We start from the raw sequence: 17,425 nt of genomic DNA, 5'->3' as shown, positions 1-17,425 counted from the left end.
TCAAAATCGCAAAGCCCCTTAAATCATGAGACCCCTCTTGCATAGAATGTTAATCTATACCCTGAATGTTCCTGGAAAGCCTTAACATGTTCTATATTATCTACAAAGAAGCCTATAAATTTTTGTTCCCACCTGCCCCCACCCCCCACACACACCCCCACCCTTCACATCACTAGATTCCCCTTAGGGCACCTATGCTCTCATACTCAAGGGAATATCTTTGTTTTGGGCCCTTATAACTGACCTGTTAACTTTTCCCTAATCGTAGAGCTCTACCCTCACTCCCCAGACTGCTGCCTCCACAGCTGCTTGATTCTGCCTTATGTAAGTCTCTTAATAAAATTCATACCTCAGTCAACGCCTGGCATTTTCTTTGATCTTTAAGTTGAACAGACTCCCACGGGCCAGAACATAGGGATATAGAAGCCTTGTGAAGGGCTGTCATGGATCAGTTTCTCATTGCTTCTCTGCCATGAGGCAATTTATCATTTATCTCCCTAGTTTCAGTAGAATACAAGACTTTCTGCCTCATCCCTCTTGGGGTACAGCTGCAGGTATAAATCCACTTGACTGCAATTTAAGCTAACTGTTATATGTCCTATGCCTCAATGTCATCCCATGGGACAAGGCTGACACCATGCTTATCTTGCTTTTGCTGTCTGTGTAAATAAACTGTTCGAATCCATTTGCGCTCGTTGCTTCCCTACCAACCAAATCTATGAGAGTATGGCAAGCCGATTTTATAGCTGTAGTAGTGATATTTGGTTCACAGTTAGTAACTACACTGCTGCTTAAAGACTGCTTGACCACTTAACAGTGATGCCTCTTTTTAGGAGGAAAAAAATTTAGACCTCTTCATGAAAACGGTTGAACTTTTACATTGTTAGTCCAAACACAAGACTCAATGCCCTCATAACTAGATGAACTCTTGGGGATTCCCCAGGAAAGGAACCACAACTTTAAAAGTATGAAACTCTGATCCTTTCCATCTCAAATACTCAGTTTCCACTTCTGTATAAAGAAGAATGTGGATGGTTTGGACTAGATTATGTTAAAGGTTCTTTGCAGTTCTAAGATGCATTCATTCATTCATTCAACAAAACAACAAATATTTGAGACAACATAGAAGAATAATTAAGAGCCCAGAGTTTGGACTTAGTGTGACCTGGATTTGAACACCAGTCCTGCCCAGGCAAACTGTGTGACTGTGGGCCTCTTAGAGCCTCATTCTCAACATCTGCACAATAGGATGATAACAGTACTTAACTCCAGGGATGGTTGTGGGGATTAAATGGAATGATTCACATACAGGGTTTTGTGCTGGACACAAAGGTTATTTGGGTGAGCAGAACAGACCCTGTTCCTGCCCTAAGACATTTCTCTGCCATTCTGGGAGGGGCAACCTAGAAAGATCACGGCTGTGAATGGAATATCCAGGCGGCAATGGGAGCCCACACTGGTGGTGGGGAACTTCCTGGAAGAAGTGACCTCTAAGCTTCCTGAGGGACACAGAAAGTACCAATTACATGGATATGATTAACGTTACTTATTACTGTTAATGGGTAAAGCATGTTTACGGTTCTTGGCTATTCACACTGGTGGTGGGGGTGGGGGAGACTTCCTAGAGAAAGTGACGTCTAAGCTCCCTGAGGGACACAGAAAGTACCAATTACATGGATACGATTAATGCTATTTATTACTATTAAGGGGTAAAACACGTTTATGGTTCTTGGCTATTCTGGAAAAAGTGGATTTATAAGTTAAAAACAAAAATAATAATCCTATTCAAAATTCTTAGATTAGTACCGAGGTCCTAGAAAAGACCCGTATCTGAAGACGTCAGAGACTGATGGGAAGGATTTGAGATGGCGGCCTACCTCGTATTTACTAAACCATTTATTAAATCCAAACAAAAATGCACAGCCAAAGCTAGAAACATGTAGGCTGAGTGGAAAGAGAGAAATCGGGCATGCATGTTAACTGGCATTTACCCAAGTCTACGAAACGTGGCAAAGGGCGAAACTCTGCTTAATGAAGGGAAAATAAGTCTCTGCCCCCTATGAGCAGTCTCAGCCCCTGGAGCCTGGACTGGTAGATCCCACATCTGCCTCACTTTCTCCCCGCCTCCTTCCTGATCTCTGATTGGCCAGATCAAGTTCAACATTGCTCTGATTGGTAAATTGTCCCTAGGCGGTTAGATCGCCAATTTTTTTCTCCTAGTTGAGTGACCCTTCACCACAGCTTCACGCGTGAGGTAGGTTTCTCTGAAAGACAGCCTACACAGGTTAAGGGGGTCAAGTAGCAAGACTGGGAGCCTCTGCCAGGCGCTCAAGAGGTTAGGCTTTTATTGTGCCCCCCCTCCCCCAGATCTTCAAGATCCTTAGATCTTGAATCTGAGAGACGACTAAATCCTTTTAGAGTGAGGAATTCCCAAGATCCCTGTCAGGCGAAGGTAAAGCTAAAATTAAATATCTTCAGCCTGCAAGATTCCCTAATTGATTTTTCCGAGGGAAGCGAAACTTCCCTCAGCCTGAGAACCCCACCCCCACCCCTCCACCCCCCCACCTCTGCCAAATCATCCAGAAGTCCCTAGATTTCCTCAACCAGAGATAATGCCAAATGATCTCTGCCTAAGAGACTTATTTCTTGCCTCCTCTGGAGTGAAGCAGCGATCGCCTTGGTTTCAGAGACCCCTAAATTTTCTCTTTCTAAGAGACCCCTAGTGCTCTTCATTTGGTGAGCACCCAGTTGCTGCCAGAAAAACCATATGATCTCTGGGATTCACCCTTCTCCTTAGGAACCTTCTGGATAAAACTGCATGTTCCCCTCACTGCTTCCCCAGCGGGGGTCTTTATATCTTTCATTCAGGACAAGCCAAACTCCAGAGGAACTACTAACCAACCCCTGTAAAAGGCAAAGATTCAAGTCTATTTGGGTCATACCCACAGAAAATCTGTCATTTCCTAATCAATTCTCCTAGAGACCCCCGGCCCCCTGCTCTCCTCTGACTCCACCCCCCACCACCATGTCCCTCAGGGACAGAGAAGCCCAGCATGGAAAAAACAGAACCTTAATTCCAGGTGACTGACTGACCTACAGCCTTCCCTCAGTGCTTTCTCTCTCCACAGGAGCTTTGGCCTTGTGGCTGGAGAGACTAGGCTGTGTTCCTTTGAGATCACACCAGTTCTTAGCACTATGAACAGTGACAACTCCTTTAAAAAGAGTCCCAAGGATGATACCCCCAGAGTGGAGAAGAAAAGCAAGGTGAGGTGATCTGGAGAAGGCAGAGGAGTGGCCCAGGGGACAGGGTAGGATGACTTGATTTCTGAGGAGGTGAGGTCATAGATACTGGGGACAAGGAACAAAGACTCAGGGGGAGATTTAGAGCCTCCGTAGCTTCCCACCCTCACTCTGTCCTCTCCAAAAGGAGTGGAAACAACAGATCTGTAACTTACACAAACTTTATGTTTGATGGCTCTCAGTTTATTCTGGGAGATGTGAGGAGAGCAAGCCATAAGCATTAAGCAGCTATTGGTATCAGGAGAGAAGCTAGGGAATGTCATTCATGTTCTTTCAGTTAGCCGTGACAACAACCAGCACAACTGAATATTTATCCCCAGTTCACAGATCCAACACAGAAGTACTATGGCAGAGGAAGAGGCCCTGGCTGGATATCAGCTATGTTTAGCAGAACCGCTGGCAGAATTTCTTTTTCTCTCTTCTCTAGGCCTTCAAGAATATTTCCAAATACTTCACTGAGGAAGAGTGGGCAGAACTGGGATATTCGGAGAAAATCAGCTATGTGTATTTGAAGAGAAACTATGAAACCATGACTAAGCTAGGTAACAGGAAGTTCTGGGTACAGACAACCTGGGGACAGGTGAACATCCCTCGATCCCTTTAAATCCTATGGCTTCTTCTTAGACTGCAGCAAGAGGCCCACACTTTCTTTTTGTGTGGGAATAAATCCCCAGGCAGCTTCAGAGCATTTATATCCTGTGCAGTGATGGTAGCAAACACTGGCTGCAATGGACCTCAGACCTGAAATCTGCACCTTACTCTTCCATCAGCCTTTGTTCTGATCCACCTGACTGAGCCTTACTATTTGTGATACACCCCATTATCCCCCACTTCATTCCTCCTCTCATTTCTTAAGGAACAAATATTTTGCTTCTTTCTAGGTCTTAACACCACTCTCCCAGATTTCATGTGTCCTAATAGACGGCCCATCAGACCTAAAAGAGAAGATTATGTTGAAAATTGGACCTCTGGAAATCAAGGTGAGTGGACAGGAAGGGCCACTTCCTGGTCTTCTGGAACCCAATTGTTTTTAAGTCTAACTGGTTGGGAAAGATTCTCAAAAGTCTGTTCCCTCAAAAAAACATCAAGCTGGGGGTTGGGGGTTATATGCAGATGGTTAAGTACAGCGTGAAATCGTTCATATAAAATTCTGAAGCATGTAAAACAAGAATATATATTCTTACAGGGAAAGGGTGAGTGGTCTCAGCACAGTCAAGAGAAATCCTCCTAGATTGGCAAGGAGGCAAAAAATATATAGAAGGCATTGGAAAGGATTGGGAAGGAAGTAAACCTGTCTTTTGTTGCAGATGGCATGATTGCATACTTAAAATTATAAGGAATCTCTGGCAGTGCAACGGTGGCTCAGTGGCAGAATTCTCGCCCTGCCATGCCAGAGACCCGGGTACAATTCCCGGAGCGTGTCCATGCTGAAAAAATATATATATATGTATAGGATTTCCAGAAAAGCAACTAAAGCTAATAAATGAATTATTTTAATTATTTTAAAAAAAGAAAAGAAAAAGTACATATATTCTATGGATAACATTGTCTTAGTTGCCTGAGCTGATATCACAAATACCACACACTGGGTTGAATTAAACAATGAGAATTTATTGGCTCAGAGTTTTGAGATTAGGAGAAGTCCAAAATCTAGTTATCAGCAACACTTGCTTCCTTCTGAGGTTGGTGGGGTTCTGGGGGTGGCTTCAGACAATCCTTGCAGTTCCTTGGAATTCCTTTCACATGGTGATGCCCTCTCCTTCCTTTTCTGGGTTCCCACTTCCCACTTCTTCATGTGGCTTTCTCCTTAAAAGATCTCCAATAAGGTCACACCTTATCTAAAAATAACATTTTCTGAAGATCCTATCTACAGTGGGCTCACATCCACAAGGACATGGATTAAGATTAAGAACATATATTTGTTGGAGTGCATAATGCAACTTACCACATATATAATAAGTTTTTAAAATCCAATGAGAGTAACATATCCAATTCAGGAGAATAACTATAAATAGAGGAGGATGGAGGGCAGGGGGTCTAGTGAGGGGTGCACAGGTGGCTTCAGCTGTGACTTTTTATAGAGTTTTTTTATATATTGAATAAAGAAATCAGAGAGATCTGAAACAGTTGTGGCATAATGTTAACATCTGACTGGACCCAGTGGTAGATGCTCACGTTTCCCATATTCTCCATAAGTTACTGTGTGATTAATGTATTTCATTTTTTGAAAGGATATATTGTGCTTGCCACTGTTAATGAATAAAAGGACAATTAGGAAAATTAATTAAAGTGTAAATCCGCCCAAAATTTCCAGAGTAAATTTCAGAACAACTCATAGAAATTAGGAGAGAAATTGAGTAATCCATTATGTAATGACATATTTTCCTGTATTTTATCAAAACTGAATAGTCTTCTCATCCCTAATCAGACCTGATTCTACGTGTTGAACTTGGGGGATAGTCTGAGAGAGTGATTCCCTCCCTCTCCTAACTGAGCCTCCTCACTTCTCAGTAAGCTGACACCACACAGGGTGGAAAAAGTGGCAGGTTACAGGGGAGAAGTCTTTATATTATTAAATGAGTGTGTATGATCATTATAAAATGGATGTGATGTGCTTACTACTTCTGATGCTCTGATGGTGCAGTTGTAAGAGGACAGGGTCAAAATGTCCAATCCATCCCTAATAGGCCTCTGATCCCACCTATATATGCCAGATTCTTCAAGCACCCAAAATTACCATAAGAGATCTGAAGAGCTAGTGTTTGAGTATACAAAGTTTTTGACATTAAAGAAGAGTCTTTTTATAGGAAACATTTCAGAACCATTGAACTAAATCATCCATGGTTCATCACCCATTTAACAAATTTATGGAGGGGTAATGTACAAACCATAAATTTCACCTATTTTAGGTGTACAGTTATTTTTAGTTGCCACACATCTTTAAGTGAAAACAGTTCAAATTCCCAGCCAATCAATTCTTTGGGAAAAAATTAAGAGATATGAAAAGGAATAGGATGAGGCTGTGATGGATATAGGTCCACATTTTATAGGCCATCAGAAAACCATGAATTGATTCCACAAATAAATGCATACACCATACCTAAAGATAAGGCAGAAACCAGTCTAAACTAACTCCTTGACAATGAGTAGACTCATAACCCCTTGCTTCAGAATTCCTTGATATACTACAGGAGTCTCTCTGAAGTTTGGTAATATTTACCAAACAACAAAATTTATGATTTATCACCCTCTTTTAGATGAACCACCTCAGGTGACTTCCAATGTGCAACAGAGAAAAATACTGAAGGTGAGTATCTCCCAAATCTAAAGAGCAAGAGAACCTTTCTCCCTCCATGGATGTGGATATTGTTAAGAGCGGAGGACTGTAGAATGTGTCCTAGCAACCATTGCCTCTCTTTTCTGATCTCTTTATCACAATGTCTGATCAGTAGTTTAATAATAATTAACAACAGGTGTGATAGCTAATATTTCTTTTCATAGTATGCTAGCAATTCACATGGATTAAATAATTTAATCCTTTAAAAAAAACCTATGGGGCAGGCCACAGTGGTTCAGCAGGCAAGAATGCTCGCCTGCCATGTCAGAGGAACCGGGTTCGATTCCCCGTGCCTGCCCATGTGAAAAAAAAAAAAAAAAAAAAACCCTGTGGCTTTGTCTTTATTACTATCCCCAAGTAATAATGAATGTTCCTTATTATAAATAATAAGAAAAAGATAAGATGAGGATATTATGGTACAGATAAGTTAAATAATTTGCCTGAGACCAGTGGCAGTAGTTTAATCCAAAGCACCAATTCATTTAAGAGTTCATTAAATTTTTCATATGTTTCTGAAGTTTTGGCTGTTCCCTCCATAGGGCTTTCACCTACAAATCACTGATGCATCCATTTAGTTACCCACTATCACAAGAGAAAATAACAGCTCCCCTCTGCTCTGTTGTAGAGTTCGCTCTCCCTTCGCTTTGGAATTATTGCTCTAACTGTAGTCCCCTCCCTACTGTGATCTCCTTGAGAGCCTTGTCTGTGCCTGATGCATCTCTGAAGCCTCAGTCTCAACCCAGGGCTCCCAGAGGCACCTGAATGTTTTTTGAAAGAGTGATTCCACAGTTTCAGATTAAAAACTCTACTTTAAAAGGTGAAGGGAAGGCGGTGCAAGGGTGTTTCAGTGGTAGAATTCTCGCCTGTCATGCAGGAGACCCGGGTTCGATTCCCGGCCCGTGCACTTCCCAAAAACATAAATAAAAAAAAAATCAACAAATGCAAGGGATGAATCCAGACCTGGCACCGAGGGATCAACAATTCCATCCTGACCAAAAGGGGAAAAAGAAGTGTAATTAATAAAGTATCAGTGGCAGAGAGAGTTCCAAAAGAGTCGAGAGGCTATTCTGGAGGTTGCTCTTATGCAAACTTCAGTTAGACCTTGCTACCTATCATAACCTGCCAACCGCCGACCAGGATCATTCCAGCCAATCCTAAAGAACACCTAGGGCAATGTATAAGATTCCTCAAGGATTCCATGCACTAGAGTAACTTTCCAGAAACCTGCAACCTCCAGATGGGTCCCTGGTCCAGATAAGTCCTGAAACCTAGCCAAACCTCTCCAGAACATCAGATAGTTCCATCTCCCTACCCCGTTTTAGTGACAGGCCCTTCCAATATGAAAAATTTAGAATTTCCATAACCCAAACACCCCTAAAGAGAGTGATGGAAAGATCACAGGTGATGGTGGAGTTATACAGAGAAGATAGGATTTAACGAATGAATATGATTGCTGAATCACTGAATTGATATCTCTGTTAGCTTCCAGTATCTTAGAGCAGCTAGAAGTAAAAACCTAAAATTGTGGAATTGTAACCCATGTCAAGGTCTGAAATCTGTTCTACAACTAATTATGGTGCTGTGCTTTGAAATTTATAGCTTTTTTGTATTTGTTATTTTTCACAAAAAAAGAAAGAAAGAAAGTCGATTGTGTTGATAAAAAAAAAAATATTTACGCCCTCTGGCCTCCTATATTCTGGAGCAGCTAAAAGGAAAAATATGAGAAGATCGTATGGTAGCCCATGACAAACTCTGGGATCTCTCCTGTAACTATTTGATGAAGAGTGCTTTGAAAACTATGGCTTTTTTATTTCTTTGCTTTGTGTATATGTTATACTATACAATTTAAAAAGTTAAAAATAAAAAATAAAATAAATAAAAATAGACCATGAAAGCTAACTCCCAGCAAGTCATCTTCAGTGCCCATGTCAGATGGAGCTGTTGAAGATAATGAACAGTGAAGTTCCTCCTAAAGGCCAGTTAAGTGATCATAGAGGCCAATAGGCAAAGAGAATCATCCCAAGAGCAGAACCAGAGATTGTTGAGTTTGCCAACTGAGGAACTCACTTCTCTGCTGACCAAGGTATCTTCTTTATTTATCTTTATTGCAATATGACACGTGTTATGGACTAGTGACTACCTTGTGTTTTCCATTCTTCCCATTCCATTTCTGAAAAATGCTAACTGCACATATCCTATTCCTTCCTTATATTTTTTATTGAGTAAATTAAATTTGATGAATTTTTAAAAATTCAACAAATGGTGATGCAATAATGGGATACTCACATGGAAAACTAATGAAATGTGACCCCGCCATACAGCATCTAAAACAAAAAAATAAGAAGGTGAAAGGATCCAAGGAGGTATCTGAATTGGATTGCAAATGTGAAGACAGTTGAGGGGTGAATGCAAAGAAAGACCACAAGAGAAAGTGTTACTCTTTTTTATGATAACCATATTCCAATGTTTACAAGCTTAGAAAGTACATTCACCCAACTTCTTTTACATTCATTGTTCACTATTTCATAAATGAGAAAGTTAAATGAAAGGAAATTTGAGATTATTGGTCAGTGACACATGCATATCCTGATGCAGACAGAATTGGTACAGAAACCAACTCACCAAATTCTATATTAAATGCTCTCCCCAGCGTAGTGCAGTATGCCACATATGCAATATATATATATATATATATATATATATAACTGTCTAGATTAATTTTTGTGAATCATTCTTTTCCTCTCTCTTCCTTGTTTCCATCTTCACACTTCCATTATTTTCCAGAAGTGTTTTGTTCCCTCTATACACTGTTTTTTTACATCTCTCATCCACTGTCTACTAGCTTATATTCAATCCCCTGTATTTTATAATAGCCCTTAGACCTTCCTCTCACACACTTTGTTGATTCTTAGTATGCTGTTCTTCCCCAGATCTTCTGTATAGCATACTCCCACTTACATATTTGAGAAGGTTTCTCTCTGGAAAGAGCATGCCGACAAGAGTTTTAGTTGTGGAAGCACCGTTCATTTAGGTCATTCCTTTTTCTTCCAACTCTTAGATTCTTCATGATTTAGGTATGAATAATGTAACCATCTCCCAGGGCTTTTGAGAACATTAATTAAGGGATTGCATGTGAATACACCTTTTAAGCACTAAAGCACTAGAGAAATGCCATTGATGCTGTTTATATGTGACTTTCACGTTAAAAAGGTGATGCCCCAGAAGCCATCAGAGGAAAAAGATGGTTCAAAGGGAGCGCCAGGAGAATCAGTCTTGAAGAGCAATGGTCTTGACTCGGAACAGCCTCAGAAACAGTTGTGCCCCACTGGAAAAGCAAGTACCTCTGGTGAGCAGAGTAAGCGGGTGGCAGGTAAGAGAAAAATATTAGGGATCACATCTCTCTGGCTTCTCTGGCTATGTTCCAGTGTATGATCTAGGTGTGTGGGATGACTCTGGACAGAAACTGAGTAGGAACTGGACTCAGGAGATCACCAAGGTCCAGCTGAGATGTTAGAGCATGACTTCCAAAGTCACAGACTTGAGTTGTCATCCTTATAAAAGCCATGTGGTTTTGGGCAAATCTCAATTCTCTGAGATCCGATTCCTAGTCCATAACATGGAAATAAAGACTCTTAGTCCATAAATAGTTTGACAACATTAAATTAGATGTAGAAGTCCTGACAACAGGAAAGGTGCTTAAGTAATTTCATCTGTGATAATCTGGGAATATATGTTATTCGTTGTTGTATCCCCAGCCCTCAGGTCAATACTGGACACACAATGTGCCATTAACAAAAATGTGCTGAATGTATGAATGAATGTTTTGGTAAGTAAAGAGGTTGGGAATCGAAACCTGACAATGGGAGGAGCCAGAAGCTAACTTTAACTGGCATTTGGTCTGTATTGGTACGGGACTAATGTCTCAGCCTCTCTGAGGCAGAAGATGTGAAAAACAGAGTGTAGAAAGCCCGTGGGCACTTGGGAGGGAGGAGGCATCTCCTTTTCTGATAAAACAAGGACCAACACTTCCCAATCCACTCTTCTCCACCATAGGACCCAGAAAGGAGGAGATTAAAGTCTGGACTCACAGGTTGCGTGAAAGGAAGAATCTAGTAGCTTATGAAGAGATCAGTGACCCAGAGGAAGATGACTAACTCTGTAAGTGAGCCTTCAGTCCATCCCCCATACCTCTGAAAAATGTACCATTCTGTTGTGGTACCAGGATCCCATCCTGTCACTTGTTCCCCATATCATTCTTTCCTCCTATTCTGGGGTGTAGACTTGAGGTTAAATGATGAGATTTTCCATGGTCTTTCAACTACCTGCTCTATATATCCAGAGATCTTCCCTATTCAGTATGCCCTGGGCTCCCAGACTCCAGGTCAGCTCCTAATATGTAGTCCACACCTTCCTTTAGCCTAGGAATTCCTATGATAGGTGAGGAAGATGCCATGGCATGAGCAGGAGGTTTGCTTTGAGGAGCAGTGGGAGGCGCATGTAGATCGTGAGGTAGGGCAGAATTGGAGGGTGCAGGGTCTTGCAGATCAGAATGAGGCATTACGTACTCTTTATCTTCTTCATGTCCTCCCTCAATTTATTGATTTGGTTTTTTTTTTTTTATTTCCAAAATACCAAAAGTCAAAGGAAAATATTTTTTAATTAATTTTTTTAAAAATACCAAAAAAAACACCAAACGTAGTATTGATTTGGTTTTTGAAGAGATTTTCCATTTCTGTTCGTATATTCAGAATTAGTTGTCTCACCTCCTGTATCTCATTTGAGCTATTGGTTTGTTCCTTTGACTGGGCCATATCTTCAATTTTCCTGGTGTGATTTGTTATTTTTTGCTGGCGTCTGGGCATTTAATCAGATTTCCCTGAGTGTGGGACCCAGCAGGTTGAAAGACTTTCCTGTGGAGTCTCTGGGCTCTGTTTTTCTTATCCTGCCCAGTATGTGGTGCTTGTCTGTCTGCGGGTCCCACCAGCAAAACATGTTGTCTCTCCTTTAACTTTGGAAGACTCTCGCTGCTGGGTGTGTGGTGGAGACAGAGGAAAGGTTGTAGGTTGGTTTTATTGGCTTTAAATTGTGAAGTCCTGGGATCTGAATTCCTTGAGAGAGGGAATCCACCTGTGTTGCGTTTCACCCCTCCCGCGGGGAAGGTTCAGTTGGTAGAGAGCCCTGAAAGCAGCCTGTTTCTGCGTTTGGGGCAGTTGCAACCTGTGTAATCCCAGCACTGAACCCAGAGGCAACGAAGCCTCTGTAGAAACAGCCGCAGAAGGCTCTGTTTTGCCCCCTTTCCTCTTTTTCAGTTAGCCCAATCGGCCACTTCCACCTTGATCAGTTTCGCCTGAGCTGAGGGCCTATTTTTAGTAGTCAGAAGTTGTTCCTTAATGCCACTATTGGTGTTAGGTTGGGCTCAGTCTCTACTACTGTTGGAGACTCTTTCCTTTCCCTCTGGGAAGTCGCCTGTGGGGGAGGGTCGCCAGCCGCCGCGGCTTGGGGAACCGCTGTTCCGAGGCTCCCAGCCGGCCCGGGAAGCCGCGTGTGTGGAAGGGGCTGCGGTCGCCAGCCACCGCGGCTTGGGGAACCGCTGTTCCAAGGCTCCCAGCCGGCCCAGGAAGCCACGCGTGGGGGAGAGGTGCTGGCCGCCGTGGCTTGGGGAACCGCCGATCCAAAGCTCCCAGCTGGCCCGGGAAGCTGCGTGTGGGAGGGCCACCGTGGCTTGGGGAACCACCGAGCCAAGGTTCCCAGCCGGCCCGGGAAGCTGCGTGTGTGGAAGGGGCTCCAGTCGCCAGCCACCGCGGCTTGGGGAACTGCCGCTCCGAGGTTCCCAGCCGGCCCAGGAAGCTGCGTGTGTGGAAGGGGCTCCAGTCGCCGGCCACTGCGGCTTGGGGAACCACCGCTCCGAGGCTCCCAGCTGGCCTGGGAAGCCGCGCGTGGGGGAGGGGCGCCGGCCGCCGCGGATTGGGGAACTGCCAATACAAAGCTCCCAGCCGGCCCGGGAAGGAGGGAGGGAGGGGCTCTGGCCACCAGCCGCCATGGCCCGGGGAAGCGCGTGCCTCTCAGGGACCTCACCGCAGCGGAGACTCTTAGCTGGTCCAGCCATTCCAGAATGGGGTACGCTGGGTGTCTGGTCTCTGTCATGGCTCCGGGAGCTGTTCTGTACTGTTTCTAGTTCTTTATTAGTTGTTCTGGAGGAGGAACTAAGACCCGTGCGCCTTACTAAGCCGCCATCTTCTCCGGAAGTCTCAAAAAGCCCTTATCTTGTGCCTTTGTGACTGTAAGAGTTGTTGCTCCCTTTATCTGTCATTTTCTTGTAGGGTAAAGGCCCTAGGACTAATGAAGAATTTGAAGTCAACCATTAACTAGTTTCAGTCCTTGACATTTGTAAATTCTAACAGCTAGACTCTGCTATTGAAAGATAACTCGTCTCCCTTCCTTTCGATTTACATTTTTTTTTTTTTTTTTTTAAACATTTTTAAACATTTTCTTGTTTTTATTGTATTCTGTTTCTCCGTTTTTGTTACATGGGCTGGGGCCGGGAATCGAACCGAGGTCCTCCGGCATAGCAGGCAAGCACTTTGCCCGCTGAGCCACCGCGGCCCGCCCCGATTTACATTTTTAGTTTAGAAGTGATAGCTCTGCCTCCCCTCCTTTCAGGTTATTTTCTTCTATTGAAATGATAATAACACTGCCTCCTTTTCTGCTTTGAACTTGGTATTTGAAATTGTAATGATCTCATCTCCCCTTGCTAAAATCCTTAAAAACCTTGAACCCCTTAAACTTAGTGTTCCAGTTTGCTAGTTGCCGGAATGCAACACACCAGAGACGGATTGGCTTTTAATAAAAGGGGATTTATTTTGTTGGTTCTTCAGAGGAAAGGCAGCTAACTTTCCACTGAGGTTCTTTCTTACGTGGAAGGCACAAGATGGTCTCTGCTAGTCTTCTCTCCAGGCCCCTGGGTTCCAACAACTTTCCCCGGGGTGACTTCTTTCTGCATCTCCAAAGGCCTGGGCTGAGCTGCTAGAGCTGAGATGAGGAATGCCGAGCTGCTTAGGCTGTGCTATGTTGCGTTCTCTCATTTAAGCACCAGCCAATTAAGTCAAACGTCACTCATTGCAGCAGACACGCCTCCTAGCTGACTGCAGATGTAATTGGCAACAGATGAGGTTCACGTACCATTGGTTTATGTCCACAGCAACAAAACTAGGTATGCTCAGCTGGCCAAGTTGACAACTGAATCTAACTAACACATGTCCACCCCTTGTCAACTTGGCAACTTCAAGCATCACCTTACATAGATGTAAAAAATTCTCTTGCTGTGGACCTGTGAATCTCAGAACAAGTTGTCTGGTGCTAAGATGCAAAGGATATTCACAGGATAGAGATTGTCATTTCCATAGGGAGAAACTGGAACACAGATGTAAAACCTGCAGGGCAAGCGCCGTGGGATCTCAAAGTCTGAAAGTCATTTATCTTTCGGCTTTAGAAAGTGGCTGTCCCACCCCTTCCAAGGGCCTATGCAGTGGCCCGCCTCTTTCCAAATCAACCTCGGGGAACATCGAGGAGACCACCTCTGGGCTACACTCTCTGCAGGCATCAGGGCCACCCCTGGGCTCTCTGCCATTTCTGGGGCACACGCTTAACCCCTCCACATGGTGGCAGCCAGGCTCTCCCAGTCCCCCAAGGAGAGTGCTACGCCTTTTCCAAGGCCCGAGGCTGCACAACTCTTCCACTGCAATGAGAGGGGAGACTCATCCTCGCCCTTCAGGGTAAACTCACCCTCTCCATGTATATGGGTGGGTCCACTCTCCTGGCCGAGGTTTCTTGGCTTCAGACCTGAGCTTCCATGGTTCTTACTCTGCAAAGTCCAATTTTTTCCTTTTGTGTCCTCCTTTGCCAAGATTGGCAGTGGATCCATTTACACCAACACTCTCTTCAAGCCCTCCAGGACTTCTCCATCAATCTCTTCACAGTTCCTCCAAAGTCTTCCCCTTAGCCATCCAAAACACAGTTCCAACAGATCTGGCATTTGCAAACCGCAGCAGCACCCCACTCTCCGGTACCAAATCTGTTCTGGTTTGCTAGCTGCTGGAATGCAACACACCAGAGATGGATTGGCTTTTAATAAAAGGGGATTTATTTTGTTGGTTCTTCAGAGGAAAGGCAGCTAACTTTCCACTGAGGTTCTTTCTTACGTGGAAGGCAGAAGATGGTCTCTGCTGGTCTTCTCTCCAGGCCCCTGGGTTCCAACAACTTTCCCTGGGATGACTTCTTTCTGCATCTCCAAAGGCCTGGGCTGAGTTGCGAGTGCTGAGATGAGGAATGCCGAGCTGCTTAGGCTGTGCTACATTGTGTTCTCTCATTTAAGCACCAGCCAATTAAGTCAAATGTCACTCATTGCAGCAGACACGCCTCCTAGCTGACTGCAGATGTAATTGGCAACAGATCAGGTTCACATACCATTGGTTTATGTCCGCAGCAACAAGACTAGGTATGCTCAGCTGGCCAAGTTGACAACTGAATCTAACTAACACACTTAGGGAGACAGATTTCGAGCTGCTAAGCCATCTGCTCTCCCACTGGGAACCTAGTAATAAACTCTTTCTTTGAAACCCTGGTGTCTCAAGAATTGGTTATTTAGTGCATCGGGCAAAAGAATCCATGGTCTTTGTCCAGTAATACTGCCAAGCACAGCATGCTCACAAGTTTTTGGAAATCTCTGCCCCTGGACCCATCAGACCTCTCATGTTCTTCTTTCTGACACCCTCTCCCTTGGGTGGCTGTGATAGCCCACAGTAGGCCCTGGGGTTCCCTTGCCTTTCTGTCTGCCCTGTATATTTTTGTCCTCCTCTCCTCCGACTACCACCAGGACTTCCTCTCTGGGAGCTCCCTGTCTTAGAAAAATGATCCCACATCCTCTACCCTGAGATTTGGGATAAAACCTGGGTCTCTTGCAAGATTCCTTCCCACCCTCCATCCTACATATATCTGTTCTTCTTAATGTCTCACCATAGGTTTGGCTTATGGTGGTGCCAAACCTAGCCCTGACTGCACACACCAGCCCTGAGAACTCCTGCAAGAGGCCTGATATCCGTGTGTGCCTCAGTCTCTCACCTATAAAATGAGCACAGCGATGATAGTGTCCGTCTTCAGTCGTTGTGAGGATAAGTTGGAGAATCCATATGAGATGCTTAACATCAGGCCAGATCTAGTGCAAGCACAAGATGAATATTAATTGCACTTTCTGTAATTATTATGGAAGGTGGAGTGAGCAGGGAGAACCCAGGGAACCAACTCCCCCACCCCCACCCCATTCCTGTAGACGGTGTTCCTAGTGGGGAGAAATGCAGACCTCTGTGTCTGGGACCTGTCCCACACAGAGCTGTGACCATGAGTGACGAGACAGTGTTAGATTCCGAGAAGCTGGCGGGGCCTCAGGTGAACTGGGAGGCCAGGGGGAAGCCAGATCTGTGGGGAGCGGTGACCCATGGGAGAAAGGCTGGGTTGCAGGAGCATGCTGACCAGAGAGGATCATTTGGGTGTCCATGTCTGTCTACACTCCAGGCCATGCTTCCTGCCCCACCCGTCTGCCATTGTCTGTGGCTCAGGACCCCTGGGTCTGGAGCACCACAGAGTGATGAGCCTCTGAGGCTTTTGTGTCTCCCAGGGTGAAGTCCTTCTGTGTGAGTCCCCCTGGGTCCTGAAGGTTTTAGGAGACCCAGGCCCAGCTTCAGGGCTGCTGTGTGAACAGTGATCCTATGTCTGGCAGCTGTCCCAGTGTGTGTGAGGGAAGGGGTAGTCCCCAATTCCTGACCTACTCTGAGCCATGGAGATCATCAGCGTCCAAAGTGTGCCTTCATTCCTGCCCTTTTCCATGAGCCTATCTCTTCCCCCTCACCCCTTTGATCCAAGCCTATCCTGCCAAGGGGCAGGTCCAGAGGTGGGACTAAGGTAACCATATGGTGGATGGAGGCTTTAGCAGGAGAGTGGGGCATTTCCAAGGCTGAGTGGGAGCTGGGAAGCTGAGGCAATGGGCTACAGATCATCAAAACAGCAAGATCTTGCCTCCATCTGGGGCTGATATTTGATGTCCCATGCAAGGTAAGGCTGCCTTGTTGTCTGCCCAAACAAACAATGTTTTATTCCAAAATAGATTTCCCTCTTCCTTTCCCCAGAGCTGATTGTTCCATTTCTGTGCTCTGCAATGGCATGTCTGGGAAAGGACTGTTCCATCAACTCCTCATTCCCACCCCAGCCGTAAGCCCTTGGTTGTGAGACCCTTGGTGGGCAGTTTCCTTTGCCCAGTGGATTTTTCTCTCTGCATCACAACTGAGCAGACTCTGCAATTCTTGATTCCCACCACATGTCTCACAGTGGACCTTTTCCTTCCTTATTACCCCACCATCCTCAGCTGACTATTTCAAACCTGCCTCCTCCCACACCTCCTCAAATGGACGGCCTGAGCCCTTGACCCTCAAGATCTTTCAGAAGGTAAAGGCCAAGGCATCCAACCACCCTGCCGCAGAATCCCCAGACCCAGGATTGGGGCGTACAATGTCTGTTAAAGTAAAAAACTGGAAAGAGCCGTCATCAGAATGTCAGTTCTACGTGGGCAGGGACATTTGTCTACCCTGTTCCCTCATGTCTTCCCAGCACATAAAACAGTGCTCACCGCTGACGCTGCAATTCCACTTGTATCCTAAAGAAAGACTCACACAAGGATGAGAGGAGTAAACAACTGGTAATGACTTGTAAATGTTTATTGTCAGTGACTGTTGCAGGGTA

The 17,425-nt window shown here is 44.7% G+C and overlaps 1 protein-coding gene and 1 non-coding gene across 2 annotated transcripts in view; both read left to right on the top strand.

The window, feature by feature from the left end:
- Window positions 1-2,229: 2,229 nt before the first annotated feature.
- The window catches only part of LOC143672062 (putative protein SSX6), a 65,224-nt gene continuing 50,028 nt past the window's right edge, over window positions 2,230-17,425 (top strand). The window contains exons 1-8 of the mRNA XM_077147021.1: window positions 2,230-2,254; window positions 3,129-3,264; window positions 3,728-3,842; window positions 4,182-4,280; window positions 6,558-6,607; window positions 7,263-7,318; window positions 9,796-9,983; window positions 10,691-10,795. Of these exons, the coding sequence (XP_077003136.1) occupies window positions 3,196-3,264; window positions 3,728-3,842; window positions 4,182-4,280; window positions 6,558-6,607; window positions 7,263-7,318; window positions 9,796-9,983; window positions 10,691-10,791 (678 nt within the window). The 5' untranslated portion in view covers window positions 2,230-2,254; window positions 3,129-3,195 and the 3' untranslated portion in view covers window positions 10,792-10,795. The remainder of the gene's footprint in view (window positions 2,255-3,128; window positions 3,265-3,727; window positions 3,843-4,181; window positions 4,281-6,557; window positions 6,608-7,262; window positions 7,319-9,795; window positions 9,984-10,690; window positions 10,796-17,425) is intronic.
- TRNAD-GUC (transfer RNA aspartic acid (anticodon GUC)) lies at window positions 7,471-7,541 on the top strand. Its single transcript has one exon. It is a non-coding gene; the product is annotated as a tRNA-Asp (tRNA).

Source organism: Tamandua tetradactyla, chromosome X (genome assembly GCF_023851605.1).
Source record: "Tamandua tetradactyla isolate mTamTet1 chromosome X, mTamTet1.pri, whole genome shotgun sequence".
Classification (NCBI taxonomy): domain Eukaryota; kingdom Metazoa; phylum Chordata; class Mammalia; order Pilosa; family Myrmecophagidae; genus Tamandua; species Tamandua tetradactyla.
This window is presented reverse-complemented; position numbering and strand designations above follow the sequence as displayed.